This window comes from Synchiropus splendidus, chromosome 18 (assembly GCF_027744825.2).
Source record: "Synchiropus splendidus isolate RoL2022-P1 chromosome 18, RoL_Sspl_1.0, whole genome shotgun sequence".
Lineage (NCBI taxonomy): Eukaryota > Metazoa > Chordata > Actinopteri > Syngnathiformes > Callionymidae > Synchiropus > Synchiropus splendidus.
This window is the reverse complement of record NC_071351.1, coordinates 10,437,557-10,464,361: the sequence shown is the minus strand read 5'-3', so window position 1 is coordinate 10,464,361 and position 26,805 is coordinate 10,437,557. Positions and strand designations below refer to the sequence as shown.

General features: G+C 45.2%; 1 protein-coding gene across 6 annotated transcripts in view; it reads right to left on the bottom strand.

Moving 5' to 3' along the window:
- kazna (kazrin, periplakin interacting protein a) overlaps positions 1 to 26,805 on the bottom strand; it is a 102,567-nt gene that overhangs the window by 592 nt on the left and 75,170 nt on the right. For 3 of the 6 annotated variants that reach the window (XM_053850590.1, XM_053850591.1, XM_053850593.1), the window contains 13 exons: positions 11,581 to 11,772; positions 7,422 to 7,558; positions 7,043 to 7,213; positions 6,803 to 6,886; positions 5,611 to 5,800; positions 4,862 to 4,998; positions 4,588 to 4,708; positions 2,086 to 2,294; positions 1,907 to 2,025; positions 908 to 1,139; positions 736 to 837; positions 290 to 456; positions 73 to 214 (listed from right to left, as the gene is read on the bottom strand). In XM_053850590.1, coding sequence (XP_053706565.1) covers positions 73 to 214; positions 290 to 456; positions 736 to 837; positions 908 to 1,139; positions 1,907 to 2,025; positions 2,086 to 2,294; positions 4,588 to 4,708; positions 4,862 to 4,998; positions 5,611 to 5,800; positions 6,803 to 6,886; positions 7,043 to 7,213; positions 7,422 to 7,558; positions 11,581 to 11,772 — 2,003 coding nt within the window. Of the gene's footprint in view, positions 1 to 72; positions 215 to 289; positions 457 to 735; positions 838 to 907; positions 1,140 to 1,906; positions 2,026 to 2,085; positions 4,709 to 4,861; positions 4,999 to 5,610; positions 5,801 to 6,802; positions 6,887 to 7,042; positions 7,214 to 7,421; positions 7,559 to 11,580; positions 11,773 to 23,008; positions 25,253 to 26,805 lie in introns of those variants that run through there. The other 3 variants (XM_053850594.1, XM_053850592.1, XM_053850595.1) reach the window with 3 other exon arrangements.

Here is a 26,805-nt window from a genome sequence, read left to right as displayed (position 1 = left end):
TGTCCTTATTTTTTGCATCTTTTACTTTATTAAATTTCAATGTATATAAGAGAAACTCATCTGCCTCCCCACCTTCACTGCTCTCCTCCTCAGTGAGCTGTCCTCTTCAGTCTGTCGACTCGCCGAGCTCGGCGACCGGCCCGCTGAGTTCTGGCGGCACGGGGTTGGCGGCGTTCCCGGGCCCGAACTCTGGTGCTCGTGTGGTCCATCGTTCCTGCCCGGGAGTGTGAAAACAGAAGCTCGGCTCTGTGGCGGTAAATATTGACTGAAAACAATCTTTGGCTCTCACCTGGCTGCACCGATCAGGCTGCTCATCTCCTCCACTAGGTGGCGCCGGACCATGTGTTTGTTGCTGGGGATACCCAACACTGTTGCCATGGTGTCCGAGGTGAAGGTGGGGTCCAGCACCAGGACGGCTCCATGGACCCCACTGCTGAGCAGATTGTCACCGAACTCCTGCGAAGAAAAAGAGCTTAATTCGAAACACCGATTTCCTCCCACTGGGGTGAACAGGTTTGTCCAAACATGACTTCTACGAGAGCTATGGGCCTTGAGTTTGACACTACTACATCAGTGCAACTGCATCCTCATTCACATCAGTTTCATGTTTTTCACATTATGATATATGTTTATATTATTTAAAGATGTGTATCAGCACAGTGTGCTATTTTGTCGAAACGCTTTATGATGCCTCATTTTCCCATCACTAAGAGCAGCTGATGGTGTTTAACAAACCTTGAGGTCGATGTCTTTAATCCACTTGATGACTCGATGCGAGGTCCACACGAGTGGATCCACATTCTGGTGTTCACACTGGGCCCTGCGAGCCTGAAGAGCCTGCAGAGTATTGTCACCCGATGAGGTCAGCCAGTCCATTTTCGATGCCCCTCGTGAGTCCTTCTCTCACCTCCTTGTCAAAGTTGAGCGAGTGCAGCAGCTGGATCCCCAGCAGCAGGCTGTTCTGGTGGAACTTCTTGGTGATGTTGAGGTGGCGCTCCAGGTCGCGGCGGGTCAGGGAGTTGAGCAGGCGACCGTCCACCAGGTGGGTGTGGAACGACTGGGAGTACTGAGGAAGACCGACGTCGCTCAGCCACGCCTTGGCCACCCAGTGGTGGTCCAGCTCCCCGGCTTTGGACAAACTGTGAGTGGTGTTCCATAAGATTTAATAAGAAAACTAGATGCTGCTGTTTGTGAATAAACTGCTCGTGAATGCACCAGAGCTTCTCGCCGAGTTTCGCTGAATTTCTAGGCCAGAATTCAGCGACCCATTGAAGTAGAGGCAAATTTCTGATTCAAATTTCTTCCCATTCATTTTCGATGGGAAAAATTGGTCAGAAAACCTGGAATATATCGGGAATTCGGGCACCTAGATCTGAGAAAAGTAATAGAAGGCGATTCCCGGTCGGGCCGCATGCTGAGGCTTTGGAGTCGCGTCTCTACGGTGAAAGCTCTGGGAGGAGTTGTGTGCCGAAAATTTAAACAATATTGTGAATGCACCTGTCACGACAGTGAGTCGGAAAACAATGTATTTTAGTCAGGACTGATTTCGGAGTGTTGTTTTAGAGTTTGCAAGAGAAAGACCACAAGGCTGCTCCGACCACAACTAAAAAAATCCAGAAATGGTGCCTGTAATTTGGCAGATAAAATGAATAAAGAACGAAAGTGAAAGTTAACAGTTTAAACTTGCGATTCAACATCTCTGTTCCTACCATGTAATTAAAAATGAAAAAGTCAGTTGTGTGTTTTGTCTTTTTCCTATTTAAAACTATTATTTCATAGTGTCAAAAACTCATTAAGTTCCTCTCTGAATGACTGCGATGTATAACAAGTACTTTTTCAGAAAGCAAAATAAACCCATGTGACCTGCGTGCAGTGGCAGTAGTACTAAAGCGGTGCAGTCCCTCACCCTCTTCCGTTTTCAGCGTCTCTGTAATCCTCAATGGCCAGACGCAGTTTCCGGCGATGCATCTGATTGGTGACCCCGAGCCCGACCTCCAGGTCCTGATCCGTCAGGCCCAGTAGAACCTGCAGGAGGACGTAGACCCCTTATGACGTTCAACAAACGCTTCCAAAAGTGCCTCCTACCTTCCCACTCTTGACGTTCTCGGCGCAGGCGCGGATGTACATGGGCATCGCCATGACAACCTCCAGCCAGGCCTGCACTGTGCCGGCCCGCCACTGGGACATGGGGATGCTGCGGGCCAGTTCCACCTGCTGGAGTCGGTCCAGCTGATCCTCCGGCCCATCGGAGAGGTTCAGACTGAGGCGGCCGGAGCTGCAGAGGCTGTCCGAGTCTGCGTGGGTGTGTGAGGAAGGGAGGAGGGTGAGGACGGTGTGTGTGTGTGTGTGTGTCAGAGGTGGTGACGAAAAGCAAGAGAGCATCTTCAGACAGATTTGTGTCCACACAAATCCCAGCTCTCAATGAATGAATTTGAATACTACACAAATAATGATGACTGACTTTAAAGCCAAACTTGAAGAAGCACTCGGTGACTTTGGTGATGATTTCAGGGTTAGAAGGCGTCTCACAACACTGCAGCGACCCAGAGTGTCTCGTTCAAATGACCTCAGCTGTAGGTGGGGGTCACATGACCGTGCTGAGAGAGGCGTGTTATCAACACACAAACAAGCTTGGTGTGGGCTTCCTTTCCTCTCTTCTAGGAGAAATCTGGTGCTACACATCACTTCAGAAATAATAGGATTTGAAGCCAAGCGAGGAAAGGAAGCTGTTTCGGAGATGCAGTCAGAGCAAAGGGAAGTTAAATGGCCGACCCCCGAATCAGGAGTCAAGATTAGAGTCACAGCACAAAAACACAGACGAGGGAAAGAGACGTACACATGGAATTCATTCTCATGATTTTTATTTTAAAATAGTCTTACTTTCCGTTTTTCAGACTTTAAAAGCTCCGCAAACATCTCCTGCCTTTGTCGAGGTCTTTAAATAAACTCTCTTCCATAATAATAATATTCATTTTTGCAGTTTCATTTACAAAAAACAAGAACAGATACGACTCCGAAAAAAAAAAAGTTTTTGTTCATTTGATATGTCATCATCAACAGTTCAGTGAAAAAATAATATTTCTTAATGAGGTGGCGTGGTACTTTATTCACAGGAACTAAAAACTGAATTTCTAGACAAGGGCTGCAACATATGAGGGGGAACTTACAAAGGAAATAGCCCAGAATGTGACCCTTGTTTTATATATGAAGATGGATGATAAGCCAGTGTTGCTCAGTGTGTGTGGTACAAGAAGAGACACATGATGGCAGGGGGAAAAAGTTAAAGATAGAGAGACCAGGTAAAAAGAGGAGAAGAAGACAAGCAGTGAGGTTCATGGTGAGGTGACTGAGGACATGGAGAAGATAGTTGAGGCTGACTTGCTTGGACAGTTGCAACGTGAGCTCCTGTGTAGGATGATGTACCTGGTCATAATGTTTTGGACAACAGGTATAACTTGAGATTAACATTTAAAAAAGACTAACCTGAAACTGTTGTGTGAAAATAAGCTACTTATAGACATTAACCAATGTTGACAAGCTACTATTTTATTTAATCTAAATAAACATTAGCCTCATTTTGACATCGATGTTCAAGTTTTCTTAGATCTAAGAAACAGGAAACTATTCCCAAATATCCTGCAGCCCGAGCCCAGATGCATTAAACTAAAGGAAGGTGCTTTCAGCTTGTAAATGACTGACGTGCTAAAAGATTCCACCAGAGGGAGCCAGAGAGCAGCGAGGAGGAGAACCTTAAGAGATGGTCGAGGTAAAAACTGAGCAGGTGAGAGTGGCAACAGCTCGAATTGGCGCAAAAGCAAATATATTCCCGGCATTTTTGAAAGCCCACGGACGAAGGTTTGTCCTTCTAATCCCTCATCTTCATCAAATGGAACACTGTTCATGTGAGATCCACACATTTAGTTAGTTTCATCTCAGGTGGAGTTGTCCTGCGGGAGGCGCCGTGCCGACTCCTGCTCCAAGCGATCGATCTGCTTACGGAAAATGCTGTTAACCTTTTGCTCAAATTTAATTGCCTTTTTTCGCCCGTGACCTAAACTCTGCGCCGGGGTCACGGGGTCGGGGGACGTGCTCTGGTTTCTGATAACCCTCGGCACCACGGCAGGTCAAAGGTCCTTCGTTCATATTGAATATTGACTTTTCATCCATTTTCTGACGGTGGGGACCAGATTGAGGGTGTTAGACACACAGGAGTCGGCACGCCGTCCCCGGGACACTATGGAGGGACGGAGACAGCAGGACAAGTGAGGAGTTCAAGTTCAAGGCAGTCGGGATGACGGGACTGGAGGGTCCAGAGTGAGCATGTATAGGGGGACATTTACACATACACCAAGTGTTATTTACAGGTTCAGCAGTCCTTCAAGTTTCCATTGACAGAAATGGGATTGAAAAGAACGTCCGCCAGGTCTATGTACAGCTCAGAGAGGACGCACACATGCAAGGCGTGCGAGTCACTCACACTCATCCTCTCTGTGCTTCCAATAACTGTGTCTCTTTTCTGCTTTGTTATGACGTGTGTGCTTTACCAGTCTGCATCTTCCTCTATGTAATAATCAGGTGTGGCACTACCATCAAACAGACCCGGGTCCAGGGACTTGCGCTGCTTTCCCCGGAAGACGCGTGACAGAGAGCCCAGACCCATCTTCTCCTTCTTCTTCTTACATTTCGCCACCTCCAGATCTTCTAGAGACTGCGGGGAGAGAGAGAGAGAGAGAGAAGAGCAGGGGCTGAGACGGAGTGGACCAGCGAGAGCGGGAGCAGGGAGGTGACGCCAGCAGGGAAGCACGGATCTGATCATGAGTCAGCCATGATGACAAGCGGCACAGGGGTCAGCAGCTCTTACATTGCAGAGGGAGTGAGTCCGATGGCGCGGTGAGTTGATGTCGCTCGGTGTGGATGACCGGTCCCCGTCTACGGCCGAGGCGTCGGAGATGATGGAAGGCTGACGCGAGTGGCATGGACTCACACGCACAGCCGCCACTAAACATGATGAGAGGGGGGGAGAAAAGAAAAGGCTTGTTTGGGAAACGTTCGGGCCGCACTGCCTTTCAACCAAAATACATGAAATTATTCCAATCCACTGCTGTTGCTAGGCAACCAGAATACCTTAACAGAGTGGAACAATGAAAGTCCAACATTTGATACACGTCACGGCGTTTTCTGTGTCTAAAATCAAAAGAAGTTGATTCCTATTGTTGGTGGCAGACTGCTGGTTCTGCTCTTTTATTTATAATGTAATTTTCTTTAGTATATTTAAACTCATATTTAATATATATTTTCCTGGCAACATTCTCCTATCTTCGATATGTGCTGAACAATTTTAATGAAATTTTCATCTGCTTATCTGAGGTCGCAGGGGCAGCAGTGGAAGTACAGAGGCCCAGATCTATGTGGATTATAATCTGCAGGAATAATTGAAACTGCTTGGGACACAGTAAAAGATCAGGTCCACTTCGAGGAGCAGCCGACTGGTTTCTTCCATGGAGCTAAAGAAAGCGAATGACATGTTGAGCGTCGTCGGTGAGTCCCAACTGATGGCGGTGGGGAAGCCCATGAACATGCAACACGCCAGAGATGACTGTGCTCCAGTACCTTGTCGGTCGGTGGGAATCCCAGCGTGGACGTAGAGCGTCTGCTGGCTCTGCCGGATAGCAGCGGTGAGCGGGAGGTCCGCCTGCATCACCCACTCCTGGTTGTTGCCGTTGACGACCGTCTCTGTGGGCATCGCCAGGGAGTGGCGCTTGGGCACATCCTTGGTCAGTGTGGCCAGAGACTGCTTGGCCTTAAGAGAAGCAGACAGACGGAGCGAAGGGACAACATGATCGTGTTGTTGGAAGAAAGACTTCACAGCTCCAACATGCCAAATGTTTTGGTTTTACAGCTCCCTGATATTCAGCTCTGTGGTTACATGAGGGGGAAGTGTGAGGAGGATCCTGATCCTCACACTGGGAGACCAAAGTCTGACCCCCAGATGGTGCCAAAATACTTCGTGGTGTACGTGTTAGATTAAAGGTCATATCCAAAACACTCAATTCACAGCATCCAGATCAGCGGAAATTATTCAGAGAATCCTTTTTAATTTCATTATTGGAATTTAAATTAATAAATAAATAAATGTATTGTTATTTTTATTAATTTTAGCCAGAAAAATATGTATATATAATTTAGAATTAAATGCAAAACAAAATAATAATAATACAACCACTACATTTCAACTTGAATCATATTTTAAAAAATAGATAAAATATTACACACTGCTATTACATCATTGTACAGAGTGCATAATAAAAAAATCACAATAATTTCTAATAATTTTGCTCAGTGAATTATGCAATGTTAAAAAATATATAAATACCTTTAATATTAATACATACAATTATTCCTCATGTTATATCATAATAGAAAGTGGGGAATAATTATTTCCTCATCGAATTATGCGATCTTTGAAAATAAATAAATTTTAAAAAATCCAAAATATAAACCTTAAAATTCAGAATTATCATGATGCTATCCAACACTAGTTTCTCCTCAGTTGTGAGACAAACCTATATCTCACAATCCCTTGAATCATCAATCTGCAGTGTTGACATGCGACAGGGACCAGATCACAGTCACGTGTCGGACTATTGCTGAGCTCTCTGCACTCCTCTCACTCCATTAGTTACATTCCCAGCAGGATTCCAGGGGTCACTCAGGTTAGTGTTGAAGCGGTTGAGAGGGAGGAGGTCCAAGATGAAGTCAAACGGAAGGAAAGCTTTCAGGGAGCAGGAGGGGCCCATCTTACCGCCAGAACCCTGGGGGAGAAGTCCCTTTCCCCGAACCGCTCAAAGATCCGGAATTCCATTCTCTGATTGAGACAGTTACTCATCTGGGGGTTGGAGACATGAGGGGGTTTTAAAAAATAGGAGATGATGCGGCGACAGGAGGGGAGTCTGACAGTGACAAGTTCTCATGGCCAACAGCTTTGTATCCATCTCGACCCTGGCCAGAGAAGACTCCCGACCATCATCATCGTCATCCTCACCATGGCGAGCTCCGCCTCCAGCTCCTTGATCCGGTTCTCCTTGAGGTCCAGCTGGGAGCGCAGCATCCCTGTGTGCTCGGTGGCTTCTTTCGTCTGTCGCCGCAGGTCCCACTTCTCCCTCTCCAGGAGGTCCTTCTCTTTGGCGAGGGTCTTCACCGCGTCCTCGCTCTCCTGGTGGAGTCAAAGCGAGGAATATTAAGTCGACCGGAACCCATGAACTGTCGACCCAACATAGATGAATTGGAACTGGTGACAGAAGTGCAACTTAAGCAGCAAACTAGGTGGTCATAATGTAAAGGCATCAGTCTGGAGGTGTTGCTTTTCACTCTAAGCTCCAGAAGGAGCATCGGCGAGAGTCGTGGCACGGAGATCCTCGTACTTTTCTGTGCTGATCGTAGTTGCGTATGAAATCCCGGAGCTGTTCCTCGCGGCTCTCCAGTGTGGCGTAGAGCTGCTGCATCTGATTGGCCAGATCCGCCTTCTCCGCCTTCAGACGCTTGCGGTCAGACTTCATGGCTGTCGGGGAGAAGATGAGCGGGAAAGAGCAAAGAGAGAGTTCAGCTCTGAGGAATTTCTTACACAGCGGATTGAAGATGCCGAATGAATTCAGATATCTCCTTTTCAGCGCAAGGAGAAGGTTATTATAGTAGTTTTATTAAACTATGAGTCATCAAGATTGGTCCTGCGTGAATATGGAATTTAAATATAAAAACATATTTTCTCATGATGATTTATTAAAGATAAACAAACAATTTTTAAAATAAAAATAAAACAAATTTTACCACATTTTAAATACATCTAAAATAATGTTGCAAGACGAAAGTTACGACAAGATTCATATGTATTATATTATATATTATATATGGATTACTGTTTTAAGTGATTTGTGGATGATCTACATAAAAAAATCTGATATAACCATAACTAGGAAATAAACACAGAAATATAAAAATGAAATATATATATGCTAACTTGCTAGATTGCAATCTGTGGAATCGCCGCTAGATGTCAGTATCCTTCTCGCCAAAATAATGTCATTTATTTGACATATTATGAGTTAAAAAAAAAACTGAGAATCTCTTCCAGATCTGAGGAGCATTGGTGCCAGCTGCACAGGCAGCTCTGATGATGCGACTTCACGCTGTGCAGAGGTGAACTGCAGCTGCTTCTGGGCTTGTTTCAGGCGAGAGCTGTTTTTTTTCCTTCTTTTCGTCACATTCTGCCTCTGATTCTCCTCCCACACGGTGACAAATGGTATAGTGTTTATCGAGCAACAGTGAAGACGCTCTCCCTTGTGCAAGCAAAGAAGTTGATCAGACAGTTTAACTATGACCATTGAGGGGAAAACCCTGTACAGGTCCCCAACCCAGGATGAATGAAGCGCCGCCCTCCATTGACAGTGGAGCAAATGCGCAGCAACTTCTCCCACCCTATCGCTCTCTCTCACCTGTTCCTCAGAGGGGAAATGGACGGAGCCAGAGGGTTTTTCCCTCTGCCAACCAGAAAACAACAAACACCCCTCATTGGCTGAAAGAGAGAGAAACCTTCTAGCACCTGCCTCGGGGAGTCAAGTCAAAGACGCCTTTGAGAGGAGCCAGAGAATGTCTGTCCTCACATCCGGCACCTGCTTGGCAACCCTCACCTCGGTAGGTTTAACCCTTGCGATTCTCCATGACATCAGAGATGAATGGGGATGAAAAACCTCTCATCTGATGTGTGACAGGTTTCCTGTCGGGTCCGCACACCGAGCAGAAGCTGCTTAAATGTCACAGTTTATCTGCTGTGTGAAGCTAGTGATGCCACTGTTGAAGGTCATGGTGGAACACAAGAAGTCAGGGAAGTAGCACTAGTTCAACGCACCCCATAATATTCTATATTTCCCCTCATATCTTTGATGGACCCGCCCCAAAATGAAAATAAATAGCAGTGGAGACGGCGAGAACTTCAGTGCAAACTCACGAGAATCCAGCGCCACTGCTCAGCTGTTTCCGTCCGGGAACAGGGAGCGACACCTGCCAGCACCGTCCGACACTCTAAAATCTCCCAAAGTGCTTTTTATTCCGACACACAAAAGCTCTTCTGAATGCAGCGTAAGTGGTTTAATGAGAGCATCTGCAGCGCACTAAAAGCTTTTGTTTCCTCTTTGTTGATTCGGTACAGGAGAGCTTCAACTCAGGGAACCCGGTGTTCACATTTAATTCCTCCCAGTCCGGCTGCGGAGGTAAACAAATGATGGCGGCAGAGGGAAGTAAATGTTGACAAAACTCAGCAACATTATCCTCAGAGGGATTTGATAGTTTATGGAATTAATTCGAGATTGTAAAGTAATCTTTGGCAGGCTTGGAGCGACTCTCCTGATGCCTTCAGGGCCCAAAGACTCAAAGAATGAGACGTCGGGAAATTGCGTTGTTTTATTGCATGTTTGCAGGAGGCCATGAAGGATACGGTAGGAGGTTTTTTTTCTGCCGAAAGTCCCCTTCACACCCGAACAACAAGCGTCTTCTCTCGCTTATCTGGGACCAGGTCGAGGAGGCAGCGATGCCCGAACTTCCCTGTCCCCACACACCTCCTCCAGCTCCTCTGGGGGGACCATGAGGCCTCCTCAGTTCTCATGAAAATGACCTGTTTAAAGTCTGACACCAAACCACAGAGGAAGGCTGACATTTTGTGAGCCCCAATAGGGACTTGTTTCAAGCCACAGACTTTAATATCAGAGCCATGGCAGAAGATGAGGCTTCATTTCAAAGCAAGATATGAAGGAACCTTCAAGTGTGGAGGTGTTTCTCGAACGCAAATGAGTCATGACACTTCACTCAGGAAGGTAATGTAGATATCCTCCAGCAGTCACTGCCACTTTTTCACCATCTTGACAGTGGACTGACAGCAGAAGGAGCCAGGAGGAGAGCACATGCCTGGTTTCTCTTTCTCCTATGAAAACATGTCACCACTGCTAAGTGTCTTCATTATGACCATAGATCCACAGTCAGGAACACCACTTTTCCAGGCTGTGTTTTCTTCCGTAGAGAGACTAAGTGAATTTCCTTGGATTACTTGGCTTCAGAAAAAAAAAGTCTAGATGTGTTGCAGCTTTCAGAGAATTCAGCGGCGAGTGATGGATGTGCAAAGTCGGCCGCATCAGCCAATTCGCAGCGATGATGGAGCGGCCGTCAGTGCCAAGGAAATGAATCAGAGTGAAATGAAACGCATGAACCACAATGACAGCGTTTTTAAATTCAAGCGGCAAAGTTTGTTGAGGAAGAAGCGACAGGAGAGGCTGGCGGGACGCAGAGAAGTGCCTTGAAGTCAAGGACAGAAAGTGTCCCTGTCATGGAAGAAGCTGTGGCCGGAGCAAAGAAGAGACTTCTTTTACAGTGGAAGAAGAAAAAACAGCTGGAAGAGGGAGAGTCTGGTGGAAACAACTCAATCCGAAGCAAAATTGAGCTGAAACACTCTCACTTGTCCAAAGTGTCGCGAGCAGGAGGATGGAGTGTGACAAGAACTGAGGCACAAATCTACGCAGGGACTGTTAGATAGAAACAAAAACATCAATAATTCACAAATCTCTCAAAACGCGTCTGTCTGCGCAGGACAAACAAGCGTCAGCAGCCTGTGTGAGAGACAGCAGCTCATTTCCTGCAGCTCTTCCTATAGATCCTGTCATAATTGTGCTTCATATCCGCCATGATTAACATTTGGGCTTCTTATAAGTCGACTCAAGAACCCTTTGTATAGCTTTCATTAGCTTCAGATTAAAGCGGCTCTGCTGGGGCTTTTATTGAAGTTCTATTTGAGGAAGTCATGGTATTGAACAAGGAGCTCTGACTCTGGAGAAAACTCGTACGGTTGTGTTGAACCTGCTCGGATGGAAGGAAGGAGGGGCCTGGAGAGAGAGGGGCCCGGAGGAGGACCGCCTCAGGAAAAGAGCAGCCAGGCATCAGAGGATGGGTTTACTCACTACTAACCAGACTCCTCTTTTGTTTTGAGTTCACCATAAGGAAATTCATAAGGAAGTCGCAGAAAATCCTGCAACAAAGTGTCAAAGTTTTCCCCATATTTCTGTGACAAAGATATTCCAGTATTTATGATTTATATTCAGAATATTTAAATAAAGTGTAAGTTGTCATGTCTTTTTTTTCCTGTTTTGAAGATACATCAAAATAATTAACAAATAAAACAAATTCTTAATAAACTAAAAGAAGTTTATCAATATAAATATCTACGTGAATATACATAAGCAAAGCCAACTAGGAAAGTGCTTTGGAATAAAGTGCTGTCAATAAAATAAAATAAAATAGAGGACATCCCATAGAATCAAATTGAATTGAATCAACTGTATATTTGCACTTGAACTTGCCAAAAATATATATTAATTTTTAATAATAATAATAAAAAAATTCAGACATATAATGTTTCCCCTATTTTATGTTTCAGCAACAAAACTGAAGTTGGATTTAAGGTTCTTTGCCTTGTGTCAGTTGACAGCATGTCATGTCTGTGTGTGTGCCGAGGGCCCACAGGGGAAAAACAAATTCACCTACCTTGCAAGGCCTCTTTTGCCCGGACTAGATCCTGCTCCTTCTGGGCCAGCTGGACCCGCAGCTCGGTGGCGGAGAGCACGTCGGCCGAGCAGCTTCCCTGAGTCTCCTCCAGGTCTTTACTCAACATGTCCTTCATCTGCCGCAGCAGGCTGACCTCCTCCTGGAGCTGGGCCACCTCCTCGCGCAGCAGGACTGCAGCAGAAGCAAAAGAATTCCCAGAAGGTGACTCAAACATGATGGAGGTTCCATTTGATCTCAACTGCTTTTGGGCGAATCAGTACTGGAGGAATAATGCCATTTCAAAGATGGCAGACGCTACAGTTCGTGGCGCGGTGGATCAGAACCCAGAATTTCCTGCCTCTGAAGTGAAACTCCACAAACAGGCGTGCGTGTTATGAATGCACCTGACAAGGTGAGTAAGGAGAGTCATTTACACACAGATGAGCGGAGTGTCATTCTGCCCAATTTCATACATCCGCAGGGCAGAAGAGGAAAGCGCTCAGCCTGGTCTCACGGCGCCACACTATCAAGCGGCCGGCATAAATCACCGCACATACGCTCCGATCAGCGCGCCACTGCCGAGGAACATAAAATCAATTAGAGATGAATGAGGTGGCGGAGAACAGCAGGGGAAACGCTGTCGACAAATAAAAAGCGGGACGTCGCAGGTTGAAATGAAGAATCTCAGGACACGGAAAAGAGTTAGCGCTGATACAGACTCACTTGAGCTGTACTATATATACAGTATTTTTGTGTATGTGCACCACTAATGCACTGGTACTAGTCAGACAGAATTGTACGCAAGGCCTCCACCAGCAACAACCATGATCATCCTGCTCCTTCATCTCCAACATTGTTGGTCCACCACTGTCCCTCCTTCATTTTAAAAAAAAACTGTGGCGGGTGGTGGTGGCTGCATCCTTCGCCCTCCACCAACAAAATAAATAAAAAAGATGTAAAAAGTTTAAAAAGAAACCCTCCTAAAACGCGTCCCTTGCCACTGCTCTGCATCACAGTCGTCTCCTTCCGTCCCAACATGTCAGCACTCTCTTCTTCGCCTCCCTCACTCCAAACAACCACAGACAAGACAAAATGCTTCCCACAGTAAAACCATCAAAAACAACTTTTATTCTGATCTGATCATTTAAATAAAGAGTTTTTTTGAGTCCACCAAGAGTAAAAACAATTGCTGGCTATTAAAGCTCTCTATTTTATGTCTGCTGGCGCGAGGATGAGTACTGTTAAATATGGAAAATGAAATGTAAAGAGGGGCATTAGTCGGGAGTGGGGTCAAGAGGAGGCACTTGATGCAGCTGATGATGGAAGCGTAATTACCAGGGCATTATCATTCTCAAACAAAAGCAGCTCCAGAAATGATACACGACTCAAATATCAGGTTTATAATGACAAAGCCAGATTTGCTAGATAATTATTGTGCGATAAAACTGACTTTCACGTTTGATTCTCTGAAAATGAACAGTGTTCCAGGCAGCACATTGTGAATAAACTGAGTGTTTAAGGCTCTTTTAGAAACTGAGGGAGTCAACAACAAAACAAACAACCTGCCAGCTTCTCAGAAGTGGCAGGCTTAAAAACCTAAACTATTCATTACTGTTTTATTATTTGGATTTCAGAGGGAAAAATGAAAATGATTTCAAACCGCAGCTGGGAAGACGTTACAAGTACAATCCGTCTGCCCACAAAATGACCTCCCAAATCACTGTCTCAGAACCAAAACGTGTGGGTGGACGCTGTCTTTTGATCACTGGGGGAAGCAGTTACACACAGACATATGCAGCAACAAAGCCGACTGAGACGGCAAACAGCATCCTGGCGATCATCTCTGCGCAGCTACATAGTGAATAAGATAGACTGTGTTCAGCAGCATCGGCCAGATGGCCTGCAACACAGTAGCTTCACGCTCGGCAGATAAGATAAGGAATAACTGAGTCACCCGGAGTAAGGTCGAGTACACTGACACTTGTGATCGCACTTACGTCACAGCGGGAATCCAAAGATCACTGTTGCCAGCATTAGATCGCGTGTCAAACTCATGGTCCGAGGGCCAAGTCTGGCCGGCCGCAACATTTAAGGAGCCTGCGATATGGTTGGCTCAAAAGTAGAGTTAATGCACATGTATGTTGGTATAGAGCGCGAAGGAATAGAGAATATCAATGTCAGAAAATATTCTGAAACTTCCAAAAGATGAACAGTTCATGTGGAAAGAAGGACATTTGATCAAAAGGGAGAAAATGTTGGGTTCAGTATAGTGTTTCAGGCAAAGGGCAAACACATGAGGCCCTCAAGATTTAAAAGAAAATATCAAAATAGATTTTGGGCCCTGGTGTGAACCCTGCTTGAGGTAGAGATGGAAGGAGCCAGATCTCACATAGAAAAAAGTGTTCATTGAAGGGTGCCAGAACTTTCCTGAGCTTTGAGTGAGAAGCTCGAGAGTCTCAGTCTCAGAGGTGGCTCACACATCTCCTCAGAGACCCAGGACACATTTCACTGAGGAGGGTAATGGATTTCTTTGCTTTGGCTGCTGCCCCCATGATGGACTCCAAACGTGTCTAATGTAGCAAAGAAAGCTGTCGTCAGCTCTGTCCAATACATTCAGTCATGTTTATATTAACCAGTCAATCCTGTGTGGGATGGAAGCCTGTTGCTATGACAACCTGAGCATCAGCCAGCTCCATGCTTGTTGCTGTTCACTCTTCAGCGGCAGCTGTTATCCTCATGTCCACAGAGGCGACTGAAAATTCACGGAGGCGTGTTGATCAACAGCTGAATGTGGATCGAGCTCAGCACGTGTGACAGGGCTCACAAAAAAGAAATGTTCAATTCCATTCAGTTTCAAAGAAAAATAACTGTTCTTAATGTCGACTTTTCAGCTCATGATTGAATGAGGAGTTGAAATCTAAGTGAGAATAAGAGATGGAGGGAGGCGAGGAGGAGAGTGCAGGCAGGGTGGAACAATTGTGATGTCAAAGCGAGGAAGAAAGAGATGATGGGCAGGATGAGAGGCATCTCATCTTATGTGCAGATTAAATCTCTGGCCCCAGTTTCTGTGGTTCAAGCTTGTGCTTCCTTCAGAAGCCCATCTGGGAGGAGAGCCAGGACCAAGGAGATAGGATCTCAATCCAAACTTCAGAGCGGGTGCTGAGAACTTTCTGCAGGAAAGTGACTTCACAAACGTTCCGTGGTGTGTGACTCGGATCGAACACAAGAGTCCGACAGAGCTATATGAGAGAGGAACGAGGTGGATGCTAACGCCGCCTGATTCCCTGGAACCAGCATATGAACCAACAGCACACATCCATCTCTGCCAAGGTTTGTTTAGAGTCCTTGCCGGGAGTCGCTTTGACTCAGTGAAACTGTAAATAAAACCTCCAGCCCTCACCACTAAAACTGTCCCCAAGTGTGCATCGGCATTAGCGCTGCTATGCTTCACCTGACGCCTCCGATTCGCAGGCATTCAATCATCGAGGGGAGGAAAGAATGGCTTGTCTTTCAGGAACGCCTAGCTTACTAGCCAGCCTCCAAACGTAGCTCCTAAGCTCCTCACCTCTGCACCACACAGATGCATCTATCAGACAACAAAATCCATGACCAAGTTTGTCAACAATGTCTTGTAACTGTGTGTTCTTTATCGCTCCGTGTGACAGAAGAACGGAGGTCCCGCGGCCACGAAGCAGACTCAGCCGTGGCGACGTCGGAGGTGGAGAAATTGAAGGCCTGGGTTTGGGGATGGATTAGTTTGTCAGACACAAGAGCAGGGAAATGTGGGATTAGATTCACTTTTTGTCCGGGACCGCAGACAGAATCAATTAGCAAGCCCATTGTTCCGGCTGATTTCTACAGTCAGGCCGCGTTCCGCATCCAGGACATTAGAGGAATGACAAAACGGCGCCGGCATGATAGCCGTCCTCCTGCCGCTGTTTCTGACAGAGAAGTAAAGAAGAAGCCCTTTTGCTTTCACGCCATTATCACATTGTGTTTTCACTGCTCTGTTAGTGTCCATTAAGAGAAGCGATGCTGGGTGTTGTTGTAAACATCAATTCTCTGTCATGCTCAGATAAAAGATAGTCCTTCATTTGAGTGATTTGTCTTGGAGGAATTTTAGGGTTTTTTCCACCAGGGATCTTTTGAGAACATTTTCACTTCACACGCAAACACTTCAAGTCTACACAGTTATGACCATGAGACCAAATATCCAAGAACTGTACTTTCACACAAAAACACTACACCATATTTTGAATTTTTAGAAAAAAAAGCGATATCTACTGCCCTCTTTTGTCTGTATGATCTCACTGCAGTCAACAATTTTTCAAATACTACAAAGAAGCCATTCAATTATATATAAAAACAAATGCGGGGATGTAATATTGGGGAGTAAATAAAAATAAATAATAATAATAAAATAAAAGTCACAATTTTCCTCTCAATTATTCACGATTCTTTAAAGAGAAAAAAATGTTTTCAAAATGTTTTTGAAGCGTACCAAGGATAACCATAATGATTTGAACACAACAAAGTAACAGTACATAGCAAAGAACATTCTCCACTTAACAAAAAAACCCATAAATCACTGACTCTTTGACAGTAAATAAAATAAACACAGTAATGTGCAAAAAATCTCAGAGAGCGAGCTGCAGGAAGTGACATCATGCCGTGTCAAAACTGGTTTCCTAGATAGACTGGTTGGATGAATGTACTCTCAGGTTTAGTATGTGTATTTTGAACTGACACATTTTCCAGGCTTCCCTGTCATCGGTCAGGTGCAGAACACAGCGACCTCTGGTGGTCAGGGAGGAAAGGTGATCTTGGTTGCTTGTCCAGTTTTTAAATCTCCTTTAAAACAACATTATATAAATAAAAATTTCCCAGCGAGGAAAAAATATACAATGTGAAAAAAGATTAGAAAGTAATCTTGTGATACAGTTGTGTGCCCTCCATTTTTGTATTTCAAATCACCTTGCTTTTTTTTATCATTCATTCCGATCTAACATGGAAGGCGGCTTCCAGAAGAACAAGGCTGAGAGCAGCATCCTGTCTACGCCTCCTGGAGTTCCCCGGCGGCTCGTAATAAAAAAGACAAGCATTGAGAAATGTAATCCAACACGGCTGGAGTTTGAACTTGAGCTGCTTATCTACAACACACTCCAAACTGCTCGCGACTCGCTCCACTGTCTGAACTCTCATCGCCGCGGAGCAAAGTGTTTTCAATCAAGTCGCCGCTCGTGGATCGATACGAAAGCTGCTCAACAGAACGCTACAGGCCACAGAGCTTCTTGGGATCCCACTTCCACCAGTGCTGCAGAAACACTGCCTTCTAAAGTGACACGCCAGGATCCACTCCGCCGGGTCCTCAGGATGCACAGCAGGGCATCGGCGGCGTCTGCCCTTTGCTAGCATGTTTACAAATGGCGGCCATTATCTGACCTTTCCTCTGCCGGGGAATCTATACCTGTGCCCCGCTGGGGACCAGCGCAGACTCTCTGCTGCTAATCTGCATGCAAACTTGCAGCGGCGGTTACAAATTTACATCGTTTCATAAGCATTTGGGAGCAAGTATCTGGAGGAGAGCAACAGTGACAATGAATTATAGAGACCATGCTAACTCAAGGTATTTTGAACCGCCTCACCGCGAGGGCTGAAGGACCATAGAAGGAATCCCAGCAGTACTGTAGGTGCAGGGGTGTATTCTCTGGCTTAAAACCTCAGTTGTGACATTGAGAGAGGCGCTCCCTTTCCAGTGTGTCCATGCATAAGATAACGCTTCAGCATAGCTTGTTTAGATATGTTTATATCAGCTAAAACTAGCCGACAAATCCCGGGATTATTGAACTAGAAAACCCATAAACTAGGGTTAGCGAATGTCTTTCATTTAAAACCACCCTGGTTAAACACATTTCAAGGGACGCTTGCATGAATTGAACACGGACATCCACCCACTGTCAGCATGTGCTAGTCTCACCACCAAATTCTACAATCTGGCACGCTGAAACTGTGACCAGCACTTCTTCAGATGCAGAAGTATCAATGGAAATCATGACTAACTGAACTTTCTACCTCGGTTTCAGTTAATCTCAACTGGATTTATTCCCTAAATATTTTTCATTTATTTCTGTTCACTCTTACTAAATACACAAAGCTGTTGTGAGCAATAACAAAGTGCAAGACCTTCTGTCAGCAAAAGTTTGGGTCTTTAGAGATGTGGATCTGGATTAATGATTATTGACTGAAGCCCTTGTTTGATTCAGTTTTAAATGTTTGCTGCTTGTATTAACGCGTGTTTTTGTTTGTCTTAACTCACCTGAAGCACTTTCTAGAGACGTAACTGCAAGAAACTCTGGCAGAGAATAACAAAAGGACTGACAGTTTTACGGCAGTTCAAAGCTTTACATTTCGGTTTTGTTAGGAGTCGCACTGATATGAATTTTATAGATCAGCAGATGGACATTTTAAGTCCAAAAATCCATTAAAAATTCTGCGAAACATCGAGGATGTGTAAAGTGAATCAATAACTGGTGAGTGACAGATGAATGGATCAGTGTGAGAAGCTTTTTCCCGCTGTTAATGCGGAGCATCCGTCAGTCGTTCGTGCGCTGCGATTGGCTGATGACATGCAGCAGATATTAATAAAAGTCACCGCGCGCCTGGGAAGCACACACTTATCTTCATAGACAGTTAATAGCAAATTCATCAGCGTCGCTGGCTGAGCTCTGACAGATGAAGGCGGCCTCCAGAGTCTGCCGGGTCGGCGGATGCTTTGCTCTGGATTAGCGAGTCTATTCTCATGAGCAGAACAATCTCCCCGAGTCGTCTGTGGAGTTGACAGGGTCACGCCTGATGTAAACGAGAAAATGGGGAGCAGAAATCTGGAGGTCGCTTCTGGGCTCTCTATCGTCTCAGAGATAAGACTCTAATATCGCGTCTTTGTGATGAGAAAAGATCTGAATTGCTGCTTATCGATGAGCCCAGGAGCCTTCATGGTGTGGGGACTTGAATAAAGTCATTATTGCTCCAAGGTTGGAAGATAAAACCAGAGTCCATTTTAATGTGTTATATTGCTGTAATAAAATTTGTGTAAGGAGGAGAGTCTCCAACTGATCTACAGCAGTGACGCCATCGTACTGAGACAAGATAAGCGATGAACGTGTGGAGCTCTGTCGACATGAACCTGAGCATCACGTCGTGACATCAAGCCTATTTCATGCTTCAGGTCTTCGGAGTAAGGCGGGTGTGATGCCTGGATCACACTGGAGCCGGGGAGGAACCAAACACGGTAATCTCCAGCTCAATCCCGCTAACACGTAAACAAAGTCCGGGAAAACAAACACGTGGAACAGTTCTTCAGGTTGGCCAAGTCACACGAAACAATGGGGTCTTTGAAGTCGGCAGATGAACTGATAGGTTGAGCCGTTTTTCTGTCATGGAGATTAGCAGCAGAGTTTCTATGAAACTGATGCGGACCATGCGGGATGAACTTCGCCAGACAGACCTCTGAAGGGTTTCCAGGGAGTAGGAAACCAGAGAGATGAAGGCAGGTGACCAAGATTTGTTCATGAAGTTAACCTGTGTTCGGTGTGGGAGAGCTGCTACAAGCATGAAAATAAAGGCAAAGGCGTTTGATAAAACAGCTAAAGTTTGGACAGAAACTGGGTTCCAGTTGTGCTCAGAGTTGGAAATCCCCCACCACCAGTTTATATGATGCCGAAGTTCCAAGTCTGAGAATCGGCAACACCCCGACTACACAATCCAAGATGTCTTCCTTGAACGTAAACAGGAAGTAGAAGTGTAAAAGTAGAGCACACATTCATCAAGAAGTTTCCGATGTCTGGATTTAAACTCGGATGTGACGTCATTCCCAGCACCAACTTCCCGCTTCCCAGATACCTGGAACGCAGCACTGTTAATGTTAAAATAACCCTAAAACTCCACCAGTCTTTTCATGCAATGATCAAGCGCACTGATTTACACAAGGCAAGCTGCATCTTGCCCAAGGGCACTACAGCAGCAACATCGAAAGAAGGGGATTAAAACATCGGAACACTACACTTCAACAATTTCCAGATTGAAAATGACCTCACAAGGGCCAGATGTGTGTGACTAGTGACCCAACGAAGCCCACAGACCGCATTTGGTTATTTCAACCCCAAACAACCGAATCCTGCTCTAAACTCAATAAAAAGTTTGTTTTTTAGAATCACCATAGAACACACCGCGATCCTGAACCTAAAGTCTCGGGTCCTCTAACGCTTATTGGGCTGGTGTTTGCACTGCCGCTGACCTTTGCTGCCGTGACCAACAGTGCAGCTATTTATAGCCGAGGCCGGCCGAACATGGCGTCACCATGGATATGTCATTAATATAACACACAGGGGCTACTTTGTTGAAATAAACTCATGTTGCCATGTCGACGCCGGTGGTGACCGACGTGAGCGTCACCGCGACACACAGCAGAAATTACAGGAACAATCTCTGGAGAAGTGGCGAGGCTTTTTTTCCGCTGACATGGCTGGCAAATATGAAAGTAAATGAATTACAGGGGCCAAGTTTGACATCCGTCCATGTATATTTAATGAAGCGGGACGAACAGTGCCGCAGTCGGGAATAAAGTTCAGCATGATGAATTGTTTTACCTGAAACACGGCAAGATTAAGAGCGAATGCTCCGAGTGTTCATCAATCATTGATACGTGAAATGACTCGCCGGTAATACCGCCGGCTCTGACTCATGATTATTACTGTGTTGTTGACTTAATTCTGACAGGCCGATGATTATCTTCGCTGGGACCTGACGGAGCAGCCGGCCGCTTTCACCTGCAGCACGAGAAAAGAAACGCTCAGCCGCGCTCGGAATTATGTTGTCAAACACGCGCCCACATCTTGGTTGACTTCAATGCAAAACTACAGGGAAAAGGCCAGCAGATGTGGCTCGTGGAGAGTTCACAAGTCCAACCACTGCAGGTTGTGTAAACCACTGAAGTCTTCTTTCCTCCTCCGGCAAAAGTGTCTTTAGATGTCACCATATCAGAGGCTTGGAGACGGTGAGTCCTCCAACACACAAGAGGATAAAAAAAAACAACTGAAACCAATGGTTAAAATGAGACCATGAGGTTGCCATTTGATATAAGAGCAGAGCAGCCAGCTGAAGGTTGTAAAGATGGCGAGGCAGTCGTTGGTTCTGGGAACTGTTGCAGCACATTATGGGACTTATGAGTGATGGGAGTGCTTTTTAGGAGATGGTTATTACATGTACATGACAAAATGTCTGGCAAACTTTTTCTCGCCAAGTGTTCCAGACACTGAGATATACAACCCATACAACACTTTGGGCATACGAGACAATGAGGAGGAGGGCAAGTGAGGATAGCGCTGCGACTGATAGTCTCCAGAATGACTGACCAGAGACTGAGTCGAGACAGAGACCAATGAGGGGGGGGGCATTTGGTCTAGCCAGTCATCGGTTTTGGTCTTCTCTCTTTCTTTTCTTATTCACTTTGAATGAATTTGGTGTATCACTGAATCATATGATGGACCTATACATACATTTGTGTTATTATTTATTATTTTATTATTATTTATTTGTATTTATTTTGCACCAATAGCACAATAAATTGCGATGGTGGCCATGTTCACGTTTTTATATCACCTTTAAACTAAAGCTCTTTTAATGTCTTGAAAATAGTTGTCATAATAAAATATATAAAAATATGCAATAATATTAAATTAAATTAATTCAATTATGTTTTTATTGAATTAATTAATTGTAATAATGTTACAATTAATCGTCTGTTAACGTCCCACCACTCTCTGTAGTGGCGACAGAGTGACTCACTTTAGCGTAGAAGCACCACTAGCTTGGCGGTAATCACAAATACTGCCACTGAAACATGAGACGGAAAGGTGATGCACACCTGAGTGAGTCGGGCAGGGACCAACCGTAGCCTGAGGGTTTGTTTGGCTTCAACAACACCGACGGTGTCACAGCCACACCTCCAGATTAAGAGAGCAGGATTAGCATCATCTACTGCATAAACTGACTCCAGATCTGCAGCGCCCCGGTGTTGAGGGGCAGGTCAGCCACCGCTATGGAAATGACAATTCGGAGAAAAACCAGCGGACTGGTTTTTCTACTCTCAGTCATTGAAATGGTGTGAAACTGGCCCAACTGACAGATGCAAATGTGAGCTAAACAAACACAGTCAGATCACAGTGTTTAGAGTGGCAACATGGCCGTCCCTTAATCTGACTAAGAACACATGTTTGTTTAACAATACACTACAAGACAGGATTTTCTCTCTCACTACTGCCAAATTCTGGAGTTACGTCACGAAGCAGAGCTGAACTGAACCTGCACACACAACCTGGAATATTAACTTCATATTCATATACACTGCTTCAGAAATAGTCAAGTGAAACTACAGGTAATGACAACAACATTCATATGGTTAAAACTCAACTGCATTTTGACTTTAAAACCAGAATTTCCTTGGTGTTACATCAGAGTTACAGTTGTAATCTGATGACCTTGTCCACTGACCCTCCTCACATGGTGTAACCGTGGACTTTAATACATGAAATAAAAAGGTTTTTAAATAAACAACTCCTGCCTCGAGTCATGAAAGTCTTGGTCGATACATAAACTTCACTCCAAATGGACTCAATCTTTTCATGAACGTCACTAGTCGACCAGCTGACTCGCAAACTGAAAGTGAACATACAACACTTGTGAGGAAAAACACACAACATTTGCCACAAACAAGTGGAGAAATGGGGAAAGAAAAGATCAACATTGATGGTAGAAATCTGTTGAGCCACAGATGATTCCACGGCTAATAAAATCAGAGCAAATATAAAGCAGCTGTCGGGAGCCTTGGAGTGGTTCTTGTACAAACAAACAGAGCTGAGTTAATGGTTCATTTTAAAATGAAACCTTAAAGGAAGGAAAGGAAAGGAGGTGACCTCAGGGAGGACACAGCGCTGAACAGAGAGAGACCGAGGAGCCTTCTGAACGACTCGGTTAAGGACGAAGTCAAGCTCAAAAGCTGGTGGTTTATGACCCAAACTCGACACCCTCAAGTAGCTGACTCGAGGTTTACACTTTCATTTTAAACTATGTCAAGCAGTCACATCCATAAAAGCACAGAACAAACACTAAAGCTTCCAGAAGCTGAGAAGTTTTTAACCATAGTGGGATTCTGTGTCCGGTCATAAGCTCTTGTCTCCAGTATGTAGAAAGACTTGGGCTCAAGAGACAGATTCTTGGGGACGTCATATCAACCGGTGCAAGGTCAGGGCAGGTCAAAGTCTACCAACGCGCCACGACTCCACCAGGTGTGTGTTTGAGTCCCGCTCAGATCGTGGCACGTGCTGTCTGAAGCAACATCAAGTTAATTCCCGGCGTTGTCTCCGTCACTCACCAGACTTCCCCGGCTCCACGGCTGACTTCATGCCCTCCTCACAGGAGGACTCTCTGGGGGGTTCCAGGATCTGTCACTTGTTCCCAGCTGCTCTTAAAGCAACATGAAAAGCAATCAAACCAAGACGACTCGATCCCCCGCTTTCCTCGGAACAGGAACTGTATATCCAGACGCTCTGCCTCTCTCACTCTCAGTGTACCTGTCCGACACCCACAGGTCCAGTGATCAAGTGCGTCAGGCTCCTCCCCGCCTGTTCAAACAGGAGCGCTCGGTGGGGGTGTATCTATTTTCCCACATTATTTAAACACACAATCAGGGTGGAGCCACTGAAGGTGTGGAGTTGCAGGCCGGTGTGTGTGTGTGTGTGTGTGTAACCCAGCTCACACTCAGGTCTGCCTGCTGTTGCCTGGCCGGAGGAGCTCCGACACCCAACACCGAAAACCTTCAGAGCAACAACTCCAGAAGAGAAGGGGACCAGCCTCTCTGGCTGAACTAGAATAAAAACAATGTCAACCCATTGAAGAAACAAGGATGACAGTTAGGCGTGTGGAGGGTCGACTGACCTTCAGATGTGTGTTTATTGCGTCACCTCAAACATGACCCGTGAGGGAGGAAGGTCCGAAGTCTGGCCAGACAAATAGACCCAAGCACAAGTTTAACTTCATAATAATATTCATGGCAGAGTTCATTTATTTAGACAATGAACCTCAAAGATAAAAAAGTCTTGGTGAAGTCATTAACACAAGTTGGTATTCTCGAGTGTGTTCGCCTCCTGGCTCCGTCTGAATCCTCCTTTTTCATTTCACATCTCACACTGCTTGAATGCTTTGTGTATTTTTACATTCCAATTTGTGGAATGAGGACTTAAGCAGAGATAAACGCAGCTCCCGGGGTTGCTGCATTTACATTTCAGCTATTGATAGTTTAGTTTAATTATGTCTTTGAAACGTCTCCGACTCACGGATTAGTTTGGATCATAATGAGAGGAATTGTTGCTACAAATCGCTCCAACGCACTTTGTGATGATAAATCCCCCCAAACTCTATTCCTATTGTTATTACACTCGACGTAAACAGAACTTTGAGCAGTTATTTTGGACTCCATCTTGAGATTTATAAAGTACATCCAACCCAAGACTCCATTCCCACCTACTGAATCCTGAAACACTCCTCAGAAGAGTGTCATCTCTTTCTTGTTCCCCATATCAACCATAAAAGACTCACCTCATCTCACCCCCCTAGTCTGGTTTTTGATTTCCTTCCTTATAAAACCAATAAATGGTCATTTATATTATAGGTTTAAGGCATCTGCAACACAGGTTTAGTACATGTTTTCAATAAAACAACACTTTTTTACTTCTAAAATATTTATTCTTTGTCATGAATCCCTAGTTGTTTTGTCCTTTTGAGGCCACCGTAGATCAAGCTGATAGAGCTGTTTAAGCTATAAAACAAGGATTTGGTGTCTTTTTCCATGTCTCAATCTCTCGGGAGACGGAGAGAGGCGGATCCATGTTGAAGCGATCGACCACTGTGATTGGTCGACTGGAGTGCAAAGCATCATGGGAACCATAACTGAGTTTATTATTGTGAGGGATGGGACAAATGCTCTACTGCGCTTTGACCATCTACTGCGCTTTGCGCTATTATAGTCACCATTTCAATGATCTATTACGCATTGTTAGATACCAGTAGACTCGGTAGGTAGTGTGATCGATCTGGCTCACGGGGAAAGCAACTTTATCGCTGTAAAAGATGTAAAAAACTCAACTCACGCTACATTGTTGGTCTTCACTTTCCTGTTGTATTCAGTATGGAGTAAGTGGGTTTTCGGCTCTGTCTAAGTCTCATGTTTGTGGGGACATAACGTGTCTTTCAGTCACAGTTCATTGATGTAAATTCGATTCAAAACAACAGACATAACCCAACAACAACAATAAGACATGATCCAAGACACACCATCTCCTCTCTCTCGACACAGCAGCTCTACTTTCAGTCTCTGCTGGATGACCTCCCTCCAAAAGGGTCCAGGCAACCCTCTTTTTCTCCCACTCTCTTCTTCAGCCTCTTGGCAAAACACATTTCCACTGATTTTTTGGTGCTAAAACTGTTGTTGGAATTTATGACTGATGATTAAAAACATTTCCCCACGATCATAATAATCATAAATGAAAACATATTTCCCAGCTATTGCACTGAGCGCTTTATAAAGTTTCCACCGGGGAACACTTCATTTTACAGCCCAAAAAGCCACAGTCATGGTGCTTGGGCTGTAATAGATGAGTCCAGACTCTCAGCCTACAGCACGGAGTCGGCGTCCCGGTGGCCAGAGATGAACCCTGAAATCTCCTGCACAAACCAGGACAGTGGCATCCAAACAAACACAACCTGCTTGTGTAATAACTGCCAATGTTGCAGCCGGATTGTTCAATCCAAATAGTCTTAAACGAATCGATTAGAACAGCCTGAACAGACCTCCATGAGAGGAGGAGTCCTGCTGGACTCACCACCTGGAAACAGCAGAACTCTTTCCGTATTCAGAGATTTTTCCAGCTCATCTACAGTAGCTGGGACACAGTCAAGATGCTGAAACCCTATGAAGCATTTGAATTCTCCTTCAACTAAGACTGAAGCGAGCAGAGATGGATACAGGTAAACTCCTACAACAGTTATAAACAGTCCTACGTTCATTGAGACTAAGTGTCGACAATATCTCCAGCCTCCCACTGGAGCCTCAGACAATTCAAAATCACTCCCCTTTCCTCCAAACAGCAGCGCAGTATTGGAAGAAACATGGTTTTCATTAACGCGTTTATTGAAGTTGAAACGTGGAAATAAGAAAGAGCGGACCGCAGCAGGTGTTTTTCCTCTGATGGTTGAAAAGGCAGAGAGGAAACGCGTTGGTGACTGCTCCAGAGTCGCGGTGATTTCACACCGTGTAACAAGGACGCAAACAGAGGCCGCGATGTTTCTTGAAGCCTTCCCTACACGGGGTTTAGAAATGCAAAAGAGATTCTCAGGAAGTGGTGCAGTTTATCACGCTGTGCTCTTGCCTGCGGTTAAAGGACTGTGCTGATCAAACCGCTGCAGGGCTGATGGCAGCGGCGCTTTCAGAACAAAGGCGGGCGACCAACTCAAAAAGAGGGTCGAATTGGTGCGACACCATCATCAGAGCAGGTGACTCACTTGTCAGAGGAGCATGTCTGACATGAGGTCTGACATTGGGATTCTGGTGTTTTATATTTATGGAGTGAGGTAAGAACTTGTCCATCCACACAGCTTCCAGATCTTCTCCATCTGCTCCGCTTTAACCTCTCCTCTTCTTCACCTCCTCCAGTTCTGGTCCAACACTGCCTTTCTGAGCTTGCCCTCCCTCATGCCTCAGCATCTTCAACTCTTGACTCTTCTAACGCTTCCTGTTCTGGTGTCTTAAGCCATAACAATGAGTAAATAACAAAATTTCCAGTGTGAGAAAAGAACGTCGGAGAGTGTTTCCATTCAGCACATCTCGCCATCCTGGCAGGCCCGAGCAACTCTCTGAACGGAAATCAATGAGCGCCGCTGCTCGCCTTCGTCTCTCGCTGTCTTTACACAACACTTGAGCAGCTCTGCCAAGACCATGTCAACCTTTATGGCTCATGCGAAGAAGAGACAGGAGAGAAACACACATTGTGAATCAACTTTATGTGCACTCCTGTTTTCCCGCCGCAGATCGCGAACTATAAATATGATGAAGCCTACAAAGCATCGACAGTTCCCTCTGCTGTCTGTTTTCACACACTATTTATACATTTATTC